The sequence below is a fragment of the Dreissena polymorpha genome, chromosome 1 (genome assembly GCF_020536995.1).
Source record: "Dreissena polymorpha isolate Duluth1 chromosome 1, UMN_Dpol_1.0, whole genome shotgun sequence".
Taxonomy (NCBI): domain Eukaryota; kingdom Metazoa; phylum Mollusca; class Bivalvia; order Myida; family Dreissenidae; genus Dreissena; species Dreissena polymorpha.
The window spans coordinates 164,111,692-164,128,052 of NC_068355.1; the positions used below are offsets into that span (position 1 = coordinate 164,111,692).

The 16,361-nt window shown below is 35.7% G+C and overlaps 1 protein-coding gene across 6 annotated transcripts in view; it reads right to left on the reverse strand.

Moving 5' to 3' along the window:
- The window catches only part of LOC127858955 (cyclin-D-binding Myb-like transcription factor 1), a 44,458-nt gene extending 32,428 nt beyond the window's left edge, over window positions 1-12,030 (reverse strand). The window contains exons 1-7 of one of the 6 annotated variants that reach the window (XM_052396332.1): window positions 11,915-12,030; window positions 7,651-7,778; window positions 7,103-7,198; window positions 6,600-6,719; window positions 5,859-5,920; window positions 4,161-4,296; window positions 2,729-2,805 (exon numbers count right to left, since the gene is read on the reverse strand). In XM_052396332.1, coding sequence (XP_052252292.1) covers window positions 2,729-2,805; window positions 4,161-4,296; window positions 5,859-5,920; window positions 6,600-6,719; window positions 7,103-7,198; window positions 7,651-7,777 — 618 coding nt within the window. In that variant the 5' untranslated portion in view covers window position 7,778; window positions 11,915-12,030. The other 5 variants (XM_052396344.1, XM_052396360.1, XM_052396323.1 and 2 more) reach the window with 5 other exon arrangements.
- Window positions 12,031-16,361: the final 4,331 nt, after the last annotated feature.

Sequence of the window (16,361 nt, forward strand, 5' to 3'; positions counted from 1 at the left end):
CAACACTTTCCGCCTTAACTGGATTTCAGATTAAAGAAGAACTGCTTTCAACGAAACATTCCATTAAACTGGAAGGTGTCGTCCCTGATTTGCCTGTCCTCACTATAAATTATATTGGGAAAATATATTAAATGGTGGATAAAGAGCCATAATTTTTCCAAACTCATCTTAGCTAAAATTCTTTTGTTAACGATCATCTCACATTAAGGTCATTCAACTGGGATACTTTGAGCAAGATCCCCCTAGCACTACTGGGATACTTTGAGCAAGATCCACCTAGCACTACTGGGATACTTTGAGCAAGATCCCCCAAGCACTACTGGGATACTTTGAGCAAGATCCCCCTAGCACTACTGGGATACTTTGAGCAAGATCCACCTAGCACTACTGGGATACTTTGAGCAAGATCCCCCTAGCACTACTGGGATACTTTGAGCAAGATCCCCAGGGGTTCCGCTGTCGATCGCCATTGGCGCCAAATGGCGCTAAATTTTTAAATGTGGCTCCAATTTTTTTTAAGTGGCGAATTAAAAAAAATCGGTAAAATCCTATCCGAAAATGTACTGCGAGTCGAAAGCACGCGACCGAGCATTAGCGGCCAGCGTCTGTCAGTTGTAAATATTGATTTACGACTATGTAAGCGACCTACAGTGCAGAGTGCATTAGAAATCACCGAAGCGTGTAAGTGTTACAAACGGTGTTTTTACTGCTATTGTCAAGTTTTATGGGGGTTATTATCGGATTAACGGCTCCTTTATGATATTGAGCAATAAGTTAAGTAACACGGGGACAAACTGTCACGACGATCAATAATTATAATGATTATTAGGGCCGCTATTTCTTTGTTAAAATCAAAACCATGGGGCTGGCAAAAGCATTTAATTTCTCCACATCAACAAATAAAAACTTGTTTCAACAGGTATTTGTGAGCATTTCTGTTTAATAGATTCATTATTGTAATGTTCTGGGAAGGATATAAATTGATTAAGATAACAACAATTTCTGAATTAAATATAAAACATTCACTTGATGTACTATATTTCGGATATGTTAAATTCGGACATTTAAAGATAGGGACATTTATGTGTTGGTTTGATGTTGATAGTTTGTAAAAATATGTTTTATGTCATTTCAGGCAACTAGAATGGATTGTGGCAATTATCTGGGCCTATCTGTCAGGAAAAAGGCGTGAACAACAGTCATTTAATTGAACCTGGAAATCATCCACCACTAACAGAAAACTTGTTAACAACAGAAGCTGATGTATATCATGCCCAAATGACCAAATATAACTGTTAAACAATTTGAAGTGAGATGCTTTATTTTCTGATTCCCTTTCAAATGATGAACATTGGTGTGATTTTATGTTTAATTAATTAATTTCGAAACATTTATGCAGCATACAGTTTAATACATTGATGTTAACATTATTATATTATTTTGGTTATCTGTGTTGTTTATCAAGTTGAAAAAAATGTTATTTATATACAAATAAAGCTTATTAAGACCTATGAAGGTATGACTTATGAAGGTACTTATTGTTTTTTTATATGAAATAACATACTTTTTAAAGTGATAATATAGTCAATGACATTAATGTAGTAAGGTTTCTTAAAATGATTGTTCTTATTAATAAGGTGGAATAACCGACAGTATTCACGCCGCGAAAAAGTGGCGACAACTTTTTTGGGGCCAGTGGAACCCCTGATCCCCCTAGCACTACTGGGATACTTTGAGCAAGATTCCCCTAGCACTGAAAGAAAATTTGAAAACACAAATTCTGGAACTATGTTTTCTTTAATGGAAAAAAATATGATGGACAGCTATTCTTCCAACAATAATTGCAGCCAATACCTTTACCTACACTTTTCTACAAATTACATTTATTTAATTCTAAAAGTAATTAAACTCATTAGTCAAAAGAAGAGTTCAAAACACAAGCTTTCGGAAACAACATATGTCCATACTGGCAAGTGCAATTCTGAATCTCTTCCACTCAGTTGGAAACATAAAAAATAAAGCAAATTTGAGAATTAATATCCCCAGCCAAATAAAGTTTGTTTATTTTATGATATATGGTAAAATCCTACAAAAATATTTAAGAGTAGGAATTGTTTTTATGCATTGCAATTCCTCTTATGGATATCTTTACACACAAGCAATTTCATACTGAAATATTGTAGCATATATATAGAGAGATCGCCTAAAAAGTTACACAATACAAAAAAACAACAAAGGGCAATAACTCTTATTTAAGAAAGTCTAGGGTTATGGCTCATGCACATGGCATGTCACCTCTTTGATATATAATATATATATAAATATAAATATATATATATATATATGTGTATACACCCATGAAGTTTCATGTTAATATCTTATAAAGTTTATGAGATTTAGCAATGAAAAGTTTTGTGGCAGACTGACAGACAGACGGATGGCCAAGTCCAATTTAACATCTCTTGACCTCTGGCAGAGGATAAAAAATTAACATAGAATCCATTTCATTTCAGCTGTATTATTTGCCAGAAAGTCAAAACTTTCTGCCTAAACTGGATTTCTGGTAAGAAGAGACTTCATTTAAAAAAAGAGTCATCCCTGATTGACCTGTACTGACTGCACAGGCTAATCATGGACAAAACTTAACCCACATGCATTCAGCCCGATTTTCCCAAAGGGAGGCTCATTTATGTTCAATGTCTAAGAATGCTGAAAGGTCAAAGGTTACCTGGCAGTATGCGGCAATGTTGGACTGCAAAATGTCGACCTCCTCCTTGGTCCACTGACCCTGCTTCCAGGAGGCACCTGAATTGACACGGGGATATATAACCATCCGCTCTTGGATTAAGACATTTACCAATACATTGAAATCACAAAATTTGCCCTTTTATTCGAATTTGATTTTTTTATTCTGATACAAATTGAACAGGACTAAATATCTTCAAGCATTCAAAACAACAAGAGATGTGTTTGTCAGAAACACAATGCCCCCTACTGCGCCGCTTTGAAATAAAATTTCAATATATCATTTGGCAGGTTTAGAAATCATCTCCCTTTAAAGCTTATTACTTCTCTTGGATGGTATTTTTTTTACTTTTGACCTTGAAGGATGACCTTGACCTTTCAACACTCAAAATGTGCAGCTTCTTGAGATACACATGCATGCCAAATATCAAGTTGCTATCTTTAATATTGCAAAAGTTATCGCAAAACTTTAACCGAGGTTAAAGTTTTGGGACAGAATGACAGACAGACAGACAGGCCAAAAACAATATTCCCTCGATCATTCAATCCGGGGGCATAACAAGAGATGTGTTTGTCAGAAACACAATGCTCCCTATTGTGCTTCTTTGAAATAAAATGTCAATATATCATTTGGCAGGTTTAGAAATTATCTCCCTTTAAAGCTTATTACTTCCCTTGAATTATATTTTTGACTTTTGACCTTTAAGGATGACCTTGACCTTTCACCACTCAAAATGTGCAGCTTCATGAGATACACATGCATGCCAACTATCAATTTGCTATCTTCAATATTGCAATATTTGAGCATAGGCTATTGTTACCAAAACAAGTGGGCAGGTCATGCAAGCCGCACAGGCTAATCAGGCACAACCAGGGGTTCACGACACTTTCCCCTCATATGGCTTTTTTTTTTATAAAGTAAAATCCAGTGTAGTTGGAAAGTGTCATTCCAGATTACGCACAGGCTAATCTGGGATGACACTTAATGCACATGCATTAAGCCTCATTTTCCCAGAGCACAACTCAATTTCGGCTAAAATAAACAAGAGCATCCCCTAGTGGGTGCCAACTGCCAACGCTTGGCTGTGGGTGCTGTTTTAAATAAATGAAAGCCTGTCAGAAAAAAAGGAAGCACTTTGATTTTAGAGCCTATGTTAAAGTTTTATATTAGAGGTCACAGTGACCTTGACCTTTGACCTAGTGACCCCAAAATGGGTGTGGCGTGTAGAACTCATCAAGGTGCATCTTCATATAAAGTTTCTAAGTTGTAGTCGGAAGCACTTTGATTTTAGAGCCCATGTTAAGGTTTTAGCACAACAACATTGGACGATGAGCTGGCTTTGACGATACCTCGGGTTTTCTCCTAAAACAGCCGAGCTAAAAACACTATGTCCAAAGGTCTCAATGACACACACCTGACTTTTGCAGAATATTCTTGTCATCGCGTGTGGTGAACCAGGCCTGGGAGACGTCTGCTTTGAGCAGCTGGTTCCTTTTGACCCCGTCACTCGACCTCTGACCTCTCACACCCAGCACACTGCTGTCTTCATCCTGCCAACATACAGCCAACATATCAGTCTTGTTCCGCAAAAAGCTGGGCTTATGTACAAAGTGTTGTCCCAGATTAGCCTGTGCAGTCCGCACAGTCTGGGACGACAACTTCCACCTACATTTAATTTGGATTTTTGTTATGAAGAGACTTTAAACAAAAAAAACACCATAAAGTGGAAAGTGTTTTCTCTGATAAGCTTGTGCAGATTGCCCAACTTATCTGGGAGGATATTTTAAGCACAAGGATTAAGCACCATTTACCCAGAACAAGACTCGTATGCAGATTTAGAGTCCGAGATGTACTATAGCTGTAAATTATGGAAAAACTGGGCCAAATGCATATGCGTACAATTTGTTTTTCCCTGAACAATTTGAACTATGGGAAAACTGGGCAAAATGCATGTGAGTACAGTTTTGTTTTTTTCTGAACAATTATGGGAAAACTGGGCAAAATGCATGTGTACAGTGTCATTTTTCCCTGAACAGTTATGAGAATACTGGGCAAAATGCATATGCCTACAGTGTCATCTTTCCCTGAACAATTATGGGAAAACTGGGCACAATGCATATGTGTACAGTTTTGTTTTTCCTTGAATATGGTTCAATGCATACGAGTTCTATGGGAATTTGAGGGTGTGAAAATACCTTAAATTGAATTTTAGGCACTGTTTTCATTAATTGTACAATAATCCTGAACAAAGGCAATCAATTTATACTTAAACTTGGAAACTCTAAATTAATTTAATAATATACATTTAAACATAAAGGGTCTTTTATTTAAATTAACTTTTACTAAATGATCTTGCAAGGAGAATCAAATTTTTGCAACTGTCACTTGCAAAATTACTATACTGTTTAAATGATTTTTTGAGCCATGCCGTAAACATAAAAGATCGCAAACCTTGTGAGCATAACAGGTTAAAATTATTATATTGATGACTATTTGACAAAGATAATTACTTTGATGTTTTTCCAGTGTTCAGTGACTGAAACAACAACAAACAAGAGCACCGCATAACGGGTGCACGCAAGGCTGCGAAAGCTGGTCAGAATCTGTTTTTTTAGAGGTCACAGTGACCTTGACCTTTGACCTAGAGACCCAAAAATGGGTGTGGCGTGTAGAAATCATAAAGGTGCAGCTGCATATGAAATTTAAAAGTTGTAGGTGGAAGCACTTTGATTTAAGAGCAAAATGTTAAGGTTTTAGCACGACACACACGACGAGCTGGCTATGACAATACCTCGGTTTTCTCCGAAAACAGCCGTGCTATAAACACTACACCAAATGAGGCTTGCTCTAGGTTTCAGGGATGTGCATAAAGTTTTGTCCCAGATTAGCCTGTGCAGTCTGCACAAGCTTATCCAGGACAACACTTTCCGCTTTTATTGTATTTTTCCTTTAAAGAAAATCTTTCTTTGCAAAAATCAAATTCAAGCAGAAAGTGCAGTCTTTGATTAGCCTGTGCGGACTGCACACATTAATCTGGGACGACACTTTACGCACATGCATTAAGCCCAATTTTCCCAGCATGTGGCTCATATTCACCACCCAGTGCAAGTACCTGGCGTGCCTGATACTGGTGCTCAGTGGCCAAGAGTGACTCCCCTTGGTTGCTGCCATTTGCTGAAACAGACGCAGCAGGAAGTTTGGTGAAGATAACACTGGGTTGGGTAGGGAAAGTAGGAAGTTTATCAAGTGAGACTAAAGAGCCTTGAGCCTTGCTCTGGGAAAACAGGGCTTAGTGCCTTTGCATATAAATTGTCATCCCAGATCAACCTGTGCAGTCTGCACAGGCTACACAGGGATAACATTTTCCACTTACGGTAAACTGCATTTTCGCTAAGAAGAGACTTCCATTATACCATATGATATAGCATAAGCTCCTGCAGACACTTAAAACGCATGCAATAAGCCCAGGTTACCCACAAAAAGGCTCATATTTTATGTGCTTTAGTAACGTATGCATCACAGTCTAATTTCTGAAACAATGCTATTTAGGCTAAACATAACTAAATATATCTGCTACCAAAAAAAACTAGCTGTGAAAAGTTTACTCATTTTTGAAAAATCAATCAAAAACATTCAACAAGTGTAACAAATATTTTAATGTCCTGAGCAAGTTTTCGGTTAAGGTGGTTACAAATGTGATTCCTACTGTTCAAATGACTTAACGTTGAAGCTTTGGCAATAAATATGGCATCTAGAGTGTTCACAAGCAGTTTCTTTAAGTTGATCTCATGACTTAGTTTTAAACCTAACATAACCAACTTATGATCTTAATTTAGATATTTTTTCTTCTGACCTGTGACTGTGAGGATATATGACTGTCCATCATCTGCCTGCACCCGGTAACGTTTCAGTGGGGGTTCCCCGTCTAACGGCTCATCTGGCAGCATCTCCAGTGTGCCCACATCAAATGCAGCTGAAAGATAACCAGGACGAGATAATGGTACAAACTTAACTCCTAACTCATACGTTGCTTACAACTTCACTAAAAAGAGTTTAACAATGCTTTCAGTTATGTTTTACATGTATAGACAACTTACACTGTAATGTACAAGTGAGCTTTCAGGAAAATGGCAACAATTTAAATTTAAGGGAATATAAATTATGGAATTCAAATGGGGTTGCTTTCCAGAAATAGTTTGTTAATGGACTTGAAAATAAGAAAGTATTGAATTTCTCCACACTCTAAGAGCAATGCAAAGAAAGCTTACTGGAGCAAAAGTCAATTGCTTGGCTGACTTATTTATACTGTTTTATTTTAAAGATTTACATATATATTGCCTTGCGCTATGTACTTACCAGTGCCTGTAGGGCTGACTATGAGAAAGGGCTTCACGTCCTTGTCCTGACTTGACTCGTCCAGACTGCCTTCAAACACATGGCTCTCTCCGTCCACTGCAAGGCAATACAATCATTAGGAATCATGATTACATATTATAAAATGTCGGAGAATATCAAGTTATAAATGCTTCATTTCAAACCCTTAGATACTGATGAGCAGCGAACAGCAATTAACCTGAACAGACTGTGAGTTACTCCCAGGTTGTTCTGGTTTTATACTGTTTGCAAATAGCAATAATCACTTTGCTTCTGATTGGGAAAGAGTTAACAAATATGCGGACTCAAAATTACTCTTGACCTAAAACAGTAGCATTATTTTCCAAATCAATATAATATTATTTTCAAAATCAGGAGTCAAATATTTTATTTGACTGCTGATTTTGATTTTTTTTAAATCCCTTAATTATTAATGGGCATTTAACATAAGAGTTCTCACCATAGATTATTAGTTCTTCAGTAAAAACCTTATTTATGGACTAGAAAGTATTCTCTCCTGGCTCACTTACCATCATGGACATGATGGGAGATTGCAGACAGCGTGTCCTTGTCATCCATCAGATGGTTGGCCATGACCTTGACTGCAACATGTTCTGCGTCTGTGACGTGAGACACCTCCCCATCCCCCTGGCTCATCCTGCGACAAACAAAGGTTTCAGCCTTGCAAACGGTCATCCAAGATTAGCCTGGGAAGACTTATCAGAGATGTCTCTTTCTGCTTTTATGGAATATTTTGTTTACAGAAAGTCTCTTCTAAAGTAAAATCCAGTTTTGGTGGAAAGTGTAATCTCAAATTAGCTTGTGCAATCAGAAATCAACGTAAAACTTTTGCCATTTTAACCCGAACTGGTATTCTGTATTTTTCTCTTTCTTTCAATGAAAAAATCGATATTATATATCATTATTTGATAAACAGTTTTCTCACGCCGACAGACAAAAGCTGTTTGGCTCAAATGAATTTTGGGCCAGCAATAGCCCTGCCTGGAAAAGGGAAAACACAGACAGCTGACTGAAATAATATCTGAAATAATATAATCAGGGCAGCTAAGATTTACTTGGCATGCATGTTTTCTGCTGGTCTTTGTTATATGGTCAGGTTTTCAGCCTGATTTTGACGTACATGTACACCTTCAGCAAACTTTACATTAATGGAAATTTAACCCAAAGATCGCAGGTTTGTTAGCCATGTGTTTAGATATTGCACAGTATGCAGTCACAGAACAGGTTCCTGTTGATACAACTTATTTCAAAGAAGCAATTGTGGAATTCTTGCTAAAAATCCTGAGTTTTACTTTTGTGCACCCACTCAACCCAAAACCTTACGTGCCTTGACTGACTTCAGAAAGTGTTTGTTACTGAAGAAGCCTGTATGTCTGTTTTAAATAGGAATACATGGGTTTTATTCACTTAACCCTTTACCACTTAGATATGTATTTTCACGCATTTGAAGTCCCTTAGAAAATTAAATATAATTAAAGACCTTTCTTACTTGATTTAAGTTTTAAAGGCTTCATTTCCAACTCTTACATACTGATGAGCAGCATAAAACATGAACAGACTGTGAGTTACTCGCAGGCTGTTCTGTTTTGATGCTGTTTGCACATTACCATTTAATGATTGCGGAGAAACTGACAATTCCTGTGACAGTTTATGTACTGTTACTTACTTGCATAGTACAGTAGTTGATCAGCCAAATATACTGAAGACTAGAACAAAAGCAATCATTAATATATGTTGGCAATATAATAAGGGTCTGTTTTAGTAGTTTATAAATTCAAATTAATATGTGGCTGGGAACAAGATTTTGACCCATCTGGTCAAACAATGACTTTCAGTTAAGCATGTATCATGAAAGTTCTACATCTGACAAATCAAAATCTGAAATTTGAGCATCAAATTCCTAAAATTGACAAAGCTATGCAGGGATTTCAATAGACGCAGAATCCTGCGTTTTGATGCGAGCAAATTAAAAATGACTCGTTTTTTTACGCAACCCTTTTTTTGCCGTGCATCATTTTGACGCATCGTAAATTTGACCCGTGCCAATTGGGAAAAAGTACCGTGACCACGCCTATGGAAACAAGATTGCCAAACTGTCACAAGATAGGCCCGTTTAAAGGTTTTTTACAACTTGATAACTTTACCATGACCCATATTTGAACTTGACCTACATATCATCTAGACACAACTTCTGACCAAATTTGGTGAAGATCAGATGAAAACTACTTCAATTAGAGAGCGGACACCATGCTTAATGCTTGAAATGCACTAAGTGACCTTGTGATCTAGTTTTTGACCCTGCATGACCCATATTTGAACTTGACCTAGATATTGTCTAGACACAACTTCTGACCAAATTTGGTGAAGATTGGATGAAACTAGTGCTGCAACAATATACCGGTTTATCGGTATATATCGCAATACGCAATCCGCATATTGTATTGCGATACGATTTTCATCATACCGGTACGAAAATTGTACACAAATTCATTCACATTTCGTCCAGAAAAGCCATCCGAAATAATGATAACAAGGTAAACAAAACAAAGCAGTGTTAATATTTTTTTTCGTAAAAAAAGCATTCTGAAAGAGTATTATACAGAGTAGCGTTGTTACATCGGAGCATTCGTTCGATGCTTTTGAACAGATTATCTTTGAATTAATTGCGCACAGCTGTAAATGTTTCGTTCGATTCTGAATTGAGCATTATTAAATTTGTGATCCGATTTTCGGAAATATGCTTCCAAATTTTAATGCTAATGCGACAATAAAAAATTCTAGCGTCAAATAAAAAGTGCTTTATCCTTTGTCTCAATAAAAAGCGCGCGAAAATTATACAGACATGTAGTACGTCGCATGGAAAGTATGGGTGTATTTTGTGTTGTATAAAAACGGGAACATCACGTCAGGTGAATTACGAGTGTTCAGTGGAAAAAACGCCCCGGTTGGACGTTATTTCATCACATCTTTTAATAGTAACGAATGCCGAAATGTATTTGATACTTAAGAAAATTTGCGAATGTTTGTGTTTCTTGTTATTCTTGAGCACATTTATAGTAAATATATACCATAACTTGCTTTAAAACTGGAATATACGGGATTATCTGGTAATTGGCAAGTTGTAATGTTGGTACAAGTTAGCAATATATTGCGATATATTGCAATACGGGTTTTTGAACTGACAATATATTGCAATATGGTTTTTGGCGTATTGTTGCAGCACTAGATGAAACCTACTTCAATTAGAAAGGGGAAACATTGCTAAATGCTTGAAATGCACTTAAAGACCCTGTGACCTAGTTTTTGACCCTGCATGACCCATATTCAAACTTGACCTAGATATTGTCTAGATACAACTTCTGACCAAGTATAGTGATTATTGGGTTAAAACTACTTCTATTACTGAGCGGACACCATGCTAAATGCTTGAAATGCACTAAGTGACCCCGTGACCTAGTTTTTGACCCGGCATGACCCATATTTGAACTTGACCTAGATATTGTCCAGATACAACTTCTGACCAAGTTTGGTGAAGATCGGATAAAAACTACTTCAATTAGAGCGCGGACATTATGCTTAATGCTTGAAATGAACTAAGTGACACTGTGACCTAGTTTTTGACTCAGCATAACCCATATTCGAACCTGACCTAGATATTGTTTAGATAAAACTTCTGACCAAGTTTGGTGAAGATCGCATGAAAACTATTTGAATTAGAGAGCGGACACTGCTGTGGACGCCGCCCGCCCGTCGCCAAGGTGAAACTATAGTACGTCGTGTTTTTTTTAAACAGGCGTATAAAAATTAGCTAGAGAAAACTTCTAATTGTGAAAATTTGCTTCACACAATCTTCAAACTGGGAATTATAGGTCTTATTAAATTAATAACTTGTACATAATTGCACAATCCCATCTTTATATTAATTTATCTTCATCAGGGTCTGCGCTTTTTGCTTAAAGGAATTTCTGTAAAAAAAATATCCTAAATATAGAAATAAATATACTAGAAATCCTTAATTTTGGAAATAAATTGATCCAATTTAGAAGGATGTGAGAGTCCACTAGGCATAAATGGGTTAAACTATTTGCTATAAGCATGCTGCATGAAATGGCTCACTGGTTTGCTAAGATGGTAGAGATGGGCAGTTTTAGTAAGAGTTCTGTACTCTGCACTCTGTTCCTAGTCTATTTGAGTCGTGTGCTGAGAAAACAGGGCAAAATGCATGTGCGTAAAGTGTCATCCCAGATTAGCCTGTGCAGTCCACACAGCTAGGCTAATCAGGGACAACACTTTCAGATTTTATGGTATTTTAGTTTCAAGGAAGTCCCTCCTTACCAAAAATCAAGTTAAAGCGGAAAGTGTCGTCCCTGATTAGCCTGTGCGGACTGCACAGGCTAATCTGGGATGACACTTTGTGCACATGCATTATGCCCAGTTTTCTCAGATTTAGAACAAGGCTCATTTAAGGTTTATTATGAATTTAGCAGTGCATTAAAATTGTATCACTTCACTTACAATTATATATGCAGAATGAATTTTTTTAACACACATTTTTTTCTGAAGATATTCTACAATGGCGATGTTTGCATTCCTTTTTACATCAGGCTCAGCGTATTTTGATTAGGTTATTGTCAACTGAAATATCACAGAATATATTTAGACGCCATTTTTAATATTTCAGAAAATACAACTTCACGGAAATGAAATGCATACGCAAAATGAGTGACACCATAGAACAAATGAACAGGCCGTAGTACAGTTTATATGGTTTACTTTCTCTTTCAACTTCTAACACGTGAATTTTGACACCAGGTTTGTTTTCGTACGGGCAACTCAGCAAGGACCAGGATGAACATGGAGTGCTCTAAAAGTATGCGCATTGATATAATTAGGTCGTCCCTTTGAATAATTAGAAAGAATTGTTAGTGGTAAGTTTTAGACAGACTTTATTTTCAATAAGTATATTTACGACATAAAACTAGTAACCAGATTTGCATGCACATTAAAAGAAAATATAGTTTCAACGACTCCTTTGGAACTATATTTCTTAGATATTTTACTTTGGACGTAGGTTACAGATCACCAATTTAGGTAACATTTATTGTGGTACTCTGTCTTTATTTGATATACGGGTTCAGCGCGGAAAAATACACAATTTAAAAGATGGCACCGGTAAGCCATGTTACCAACTTGATTTGTATTTTAATACTTCTCTATTGCCCAAATTTTTTAGTATTAACCGATAAATAATATATTCATTCAATATATTAATCTCTAAAAACAAAAATGGCCTTTAGCATTGAACACTTCACCACTGGGGTCAAGCTGAGGTCACCGCCTTAGAACGGTCTATGCAATCAATTGGTTGTTAAAACCGGTTGAATTACGCAACGAACCCGACACTTACACCACAATAAATCAATAACATACAAGTGTAATCAAATATTAACATCAAAGCATGGTTATTCAAATTTAAAAGCAATAATAGATAATTAAAATTCGATTAAATTGTTATTCAATTACACAATGTTTTAATTTTCACCAGAACAACAGCACGACATATTTCGGAGGCACAATGAAACAAAGTAAATAAAAAGATCAACTTGATTATTTATTATTAACAAGATTTGAAAATTAATCATCATATTGTTCAAAACCCAGATCATCGAAATATATATCTGAAAGAAACCGTAATGCAGGGTGTACCAAACCCGTAGTTAAAACGACACGTATATGCACGTACACAATTGAATTGTTTACCTCCATCATATTTGTTTTGTTTGTTAATGCTAGAAGTCAACATTAATGAGTCGGCTAAACGTGTCGCTATCAAAGTTCTCTAGTCGTTAAAGTTGTGTGCACACACAAAAACACACACATACGCACATTGTGTAATCAAGTTGCGTCAAAAAGAGTGTGCATACGCACGTAAACTACGAAAACAAAGTTATGTAATCTTGACGAAAACGATTCTTTCTTTTTTTTTTAATCTTTTCATTTTTTTGTATGAACTAGACTTCCGTAGGTTTATTTATATAATTCGTCTTTACATATATGATTGTTAAGTTATCATTTTGATAGGGCAAGTATACTTGAGACTTGCTCTGTGAAAACGGTTTTAATGCATGTGCGGCAGTTGCCCGCACAGGCTAATCACACTCTTGATCAGCAGACGTTTAATTCCATTCACGGAGAATTCCGGAGATAGTCGATGTTTCACGATTGAGGCTAATCAGAGACGACACCGCCCGCCTAAACTGTATTTTCGCTTAGAAGAGACATATTTTAAAAGAACAATATAATTACAAGCAAAAAGTTCGTCACAGATTAGCCTGTGCAGACCGCTCAGGCTGAAACGACACTCAACGAGAAAGGCAATAAGCCAAGATTTTACAGAGCGAGGCTAATTATTTTTTCCGTGGATTTGATCGATCTGTTTTTTTTCTCAAGTTCATTTTTTTTTCATCCAATCATGTCATTTAGTTTAAACCTTTTTATTTTAGCTCGATTGCATTTAAAGTACTCACTTTTTATTAGATACGCTATCTAAAGTCCGTTTCCTGGGCCAAGAGCCAGTATGTGTTTTCTTTCGGGAGATCTAAAGAACGCTCCAACAGTGGGGATCGAACCCGTGATCTCCCGATCGCTAGGCGCACACCATATACATTACAACACGGCGGCCTCTATAACACCACGTTGACCTCCATTTTTAGCCCAGCGATGATATTTTAAACGTGATTCTACACAATTTTGTGATTTTTAAAGTCATTTTTATGCATGTTTTTGAAATTAACGAAAGTACGAACAAAACAGTCAGAACTTGTAAATACTTAACATTTACCATGCTCTAAAATATCCATTACATGCATCTTTTGACGATTTAAAAACCTTAAAATTATTAAACGTTGCAACGCGAAACGATTGGATAATTTGGAGAGTTCTGTTGTTGTCGTCATATTTTGTGACACTACGTGGATGGCTTATATAAAGTATAAAAGACATTGTATATTGTATGCGCAATGATGGCAGAGTGGTCTAAGCGTTAGACTTTTACTCCAGGTGTCAGTGGTTCGAGCCCAGTTGAGGGTTACTGTTTTTCTTTCTTTAATTGTATTCTTGTTTTTTACTGGAGCTTTTTATATCAAATGTTTACATCTATCAATATAAAGCATTTAATGATAAACTTTAATACACGTCATAATCAGGTAAATTGACCAAATGGAAAAAAGGAAAAAAAATAGATTCAGATGTTCATATTTTCGCCGTAGTAATGATATTTGCGAGGAACCAGTAAAACTGAACATTTTCCATGCTCTAAAATATCTAATATTTGATTCTTTTGACGATTAAAAAACCTGAAAATTATAAAGGCAAAAAGATTGAATAATTTTGAGAGTTCTATTGTTATCGTTATATTTTTTACATTTAAGAGGATTGCTTATATAATGCATTGAATAAACCAATCACTGCATGAGCACGGATGGCCAATTGGTTTCGGTGCTAGACTTTTACTCAAAGGTTCAGTGGTTCTAGCCCAAATATGGGTTACATTTTTTTCATTTTATTCATGTTTGTTTACTTGAGCTATTTAGCTTCAATGTTTTCATTTATAAAATTTAAAGCATTTCATGACAAACTTCAATACATGCCAAAATCTGCGAAATGGCCCCTTTGCAACTTTTCCACGTATTTGCAAACATTATCATATCATCGGCACGTAGTACTAGAAACATTTAAAAAAAATTAACGTCAATATCGGCTACAACTTTCTCGTTAAGTTAGGCTTTAAAATCATTATGGTACATTGAAAACAAAAATGGGGACAAACATTAGCTCTGTGTGACACCCAGCACACATGCAGAGCTTTAACTTCACGTACCTTTGTGTTTCACTTTCGATCAAATGGCGTTATAAATTGATTTCTTTACATTATGAATATTTCCGAGCATGCGTAACTTAATTTACTAATACAATATTTGTATCTTACATTATAATGAAATGCCTTAGTGAAGTCTAAAAAAAGCAGAATGTAATAGTTTTCCTCGATTAAGAACACGCCATTACAAGCCGTGCAATACAAATAAATTATCAACGGTACTTATTTGTTATCGAAATCCAGCATGTGTTTCAATCAATACTCATTACAGTTAGGTCCAACCAATTAATCTGTAGTTATTTTTTGTTGTAAAACTCATGCAAAGAGTTCTTAATCAAGTAATTATTCTGTTCTCATTGACTTCATTTAAACTCCCTATTTATGCAATAGTGTTAAGTTCCCCTCAAACCATTAAGATCGAAAACGCCAAAAATAATAACTTTTTATTTAACAAGGAATGTTAAAGAGAGATTGCACGATTTTGTCAAATATTTATGAATGTATATAAAATGTGTAAAACATTTATTATACATATATGTCAATATAAATTAAAATAAAAGTTCAGAAGAACATGTGTCGAAAATGCGAAATAAGACAAAAATTTAATTCTGAAATCGAAAATGTCTGTACAGTCGAATTCCCCTGCATCTATATCATGCATGTACGATGTGAAAAATCTAAATATAGTTTTACGGATCATTTTAATTTCATGCAACGATATCTATTCATACGACACACGAACACTAACTCCGATCCTTATAAAAAGACGAATGCTTCGGTTATTGTAGGAACATATGTACGAAATTTCTTCGTCACAATCGGCTCGGGGTGCTGATTTGTCTTTGCTGCATTTTATGAAATTCGTCTTCAATGTATAATTTTTCTTGCCTATTTTGTGTTATTGTAACATATTTTTTATCAATATATTACAGTTAAACACACATAAAAATCGTATAATCTCACTTTAAAACAGCGTCAGCACAACCTTTCGAGAAATAAAAGTGAATGAAATACAAGCCAGGTTTGTTGAGCCTTCATAATTTCGAGAATTGATATAGGCAAATTTGTGATTGACTGGACTAGAGAAAGAAAACAAAACAAACAACGATATAGAAACAAAACATGTTTGTTTTTTTGAACGTTATAAAGAGCAACAAGTCATTACAAATGTAATCAACAACAACAAAACACATATAACAATAGTAAACATGTTCATGTTTATATAATAAACATAAGTATTTTCGTTTAAAAATCAATTATAATATATTGAACATGTAAATGGTTTACAATCAAATATAACGTTGCTTTGAACTTTGAGTGAAGCGCGCTTGCTGCTCATAACGG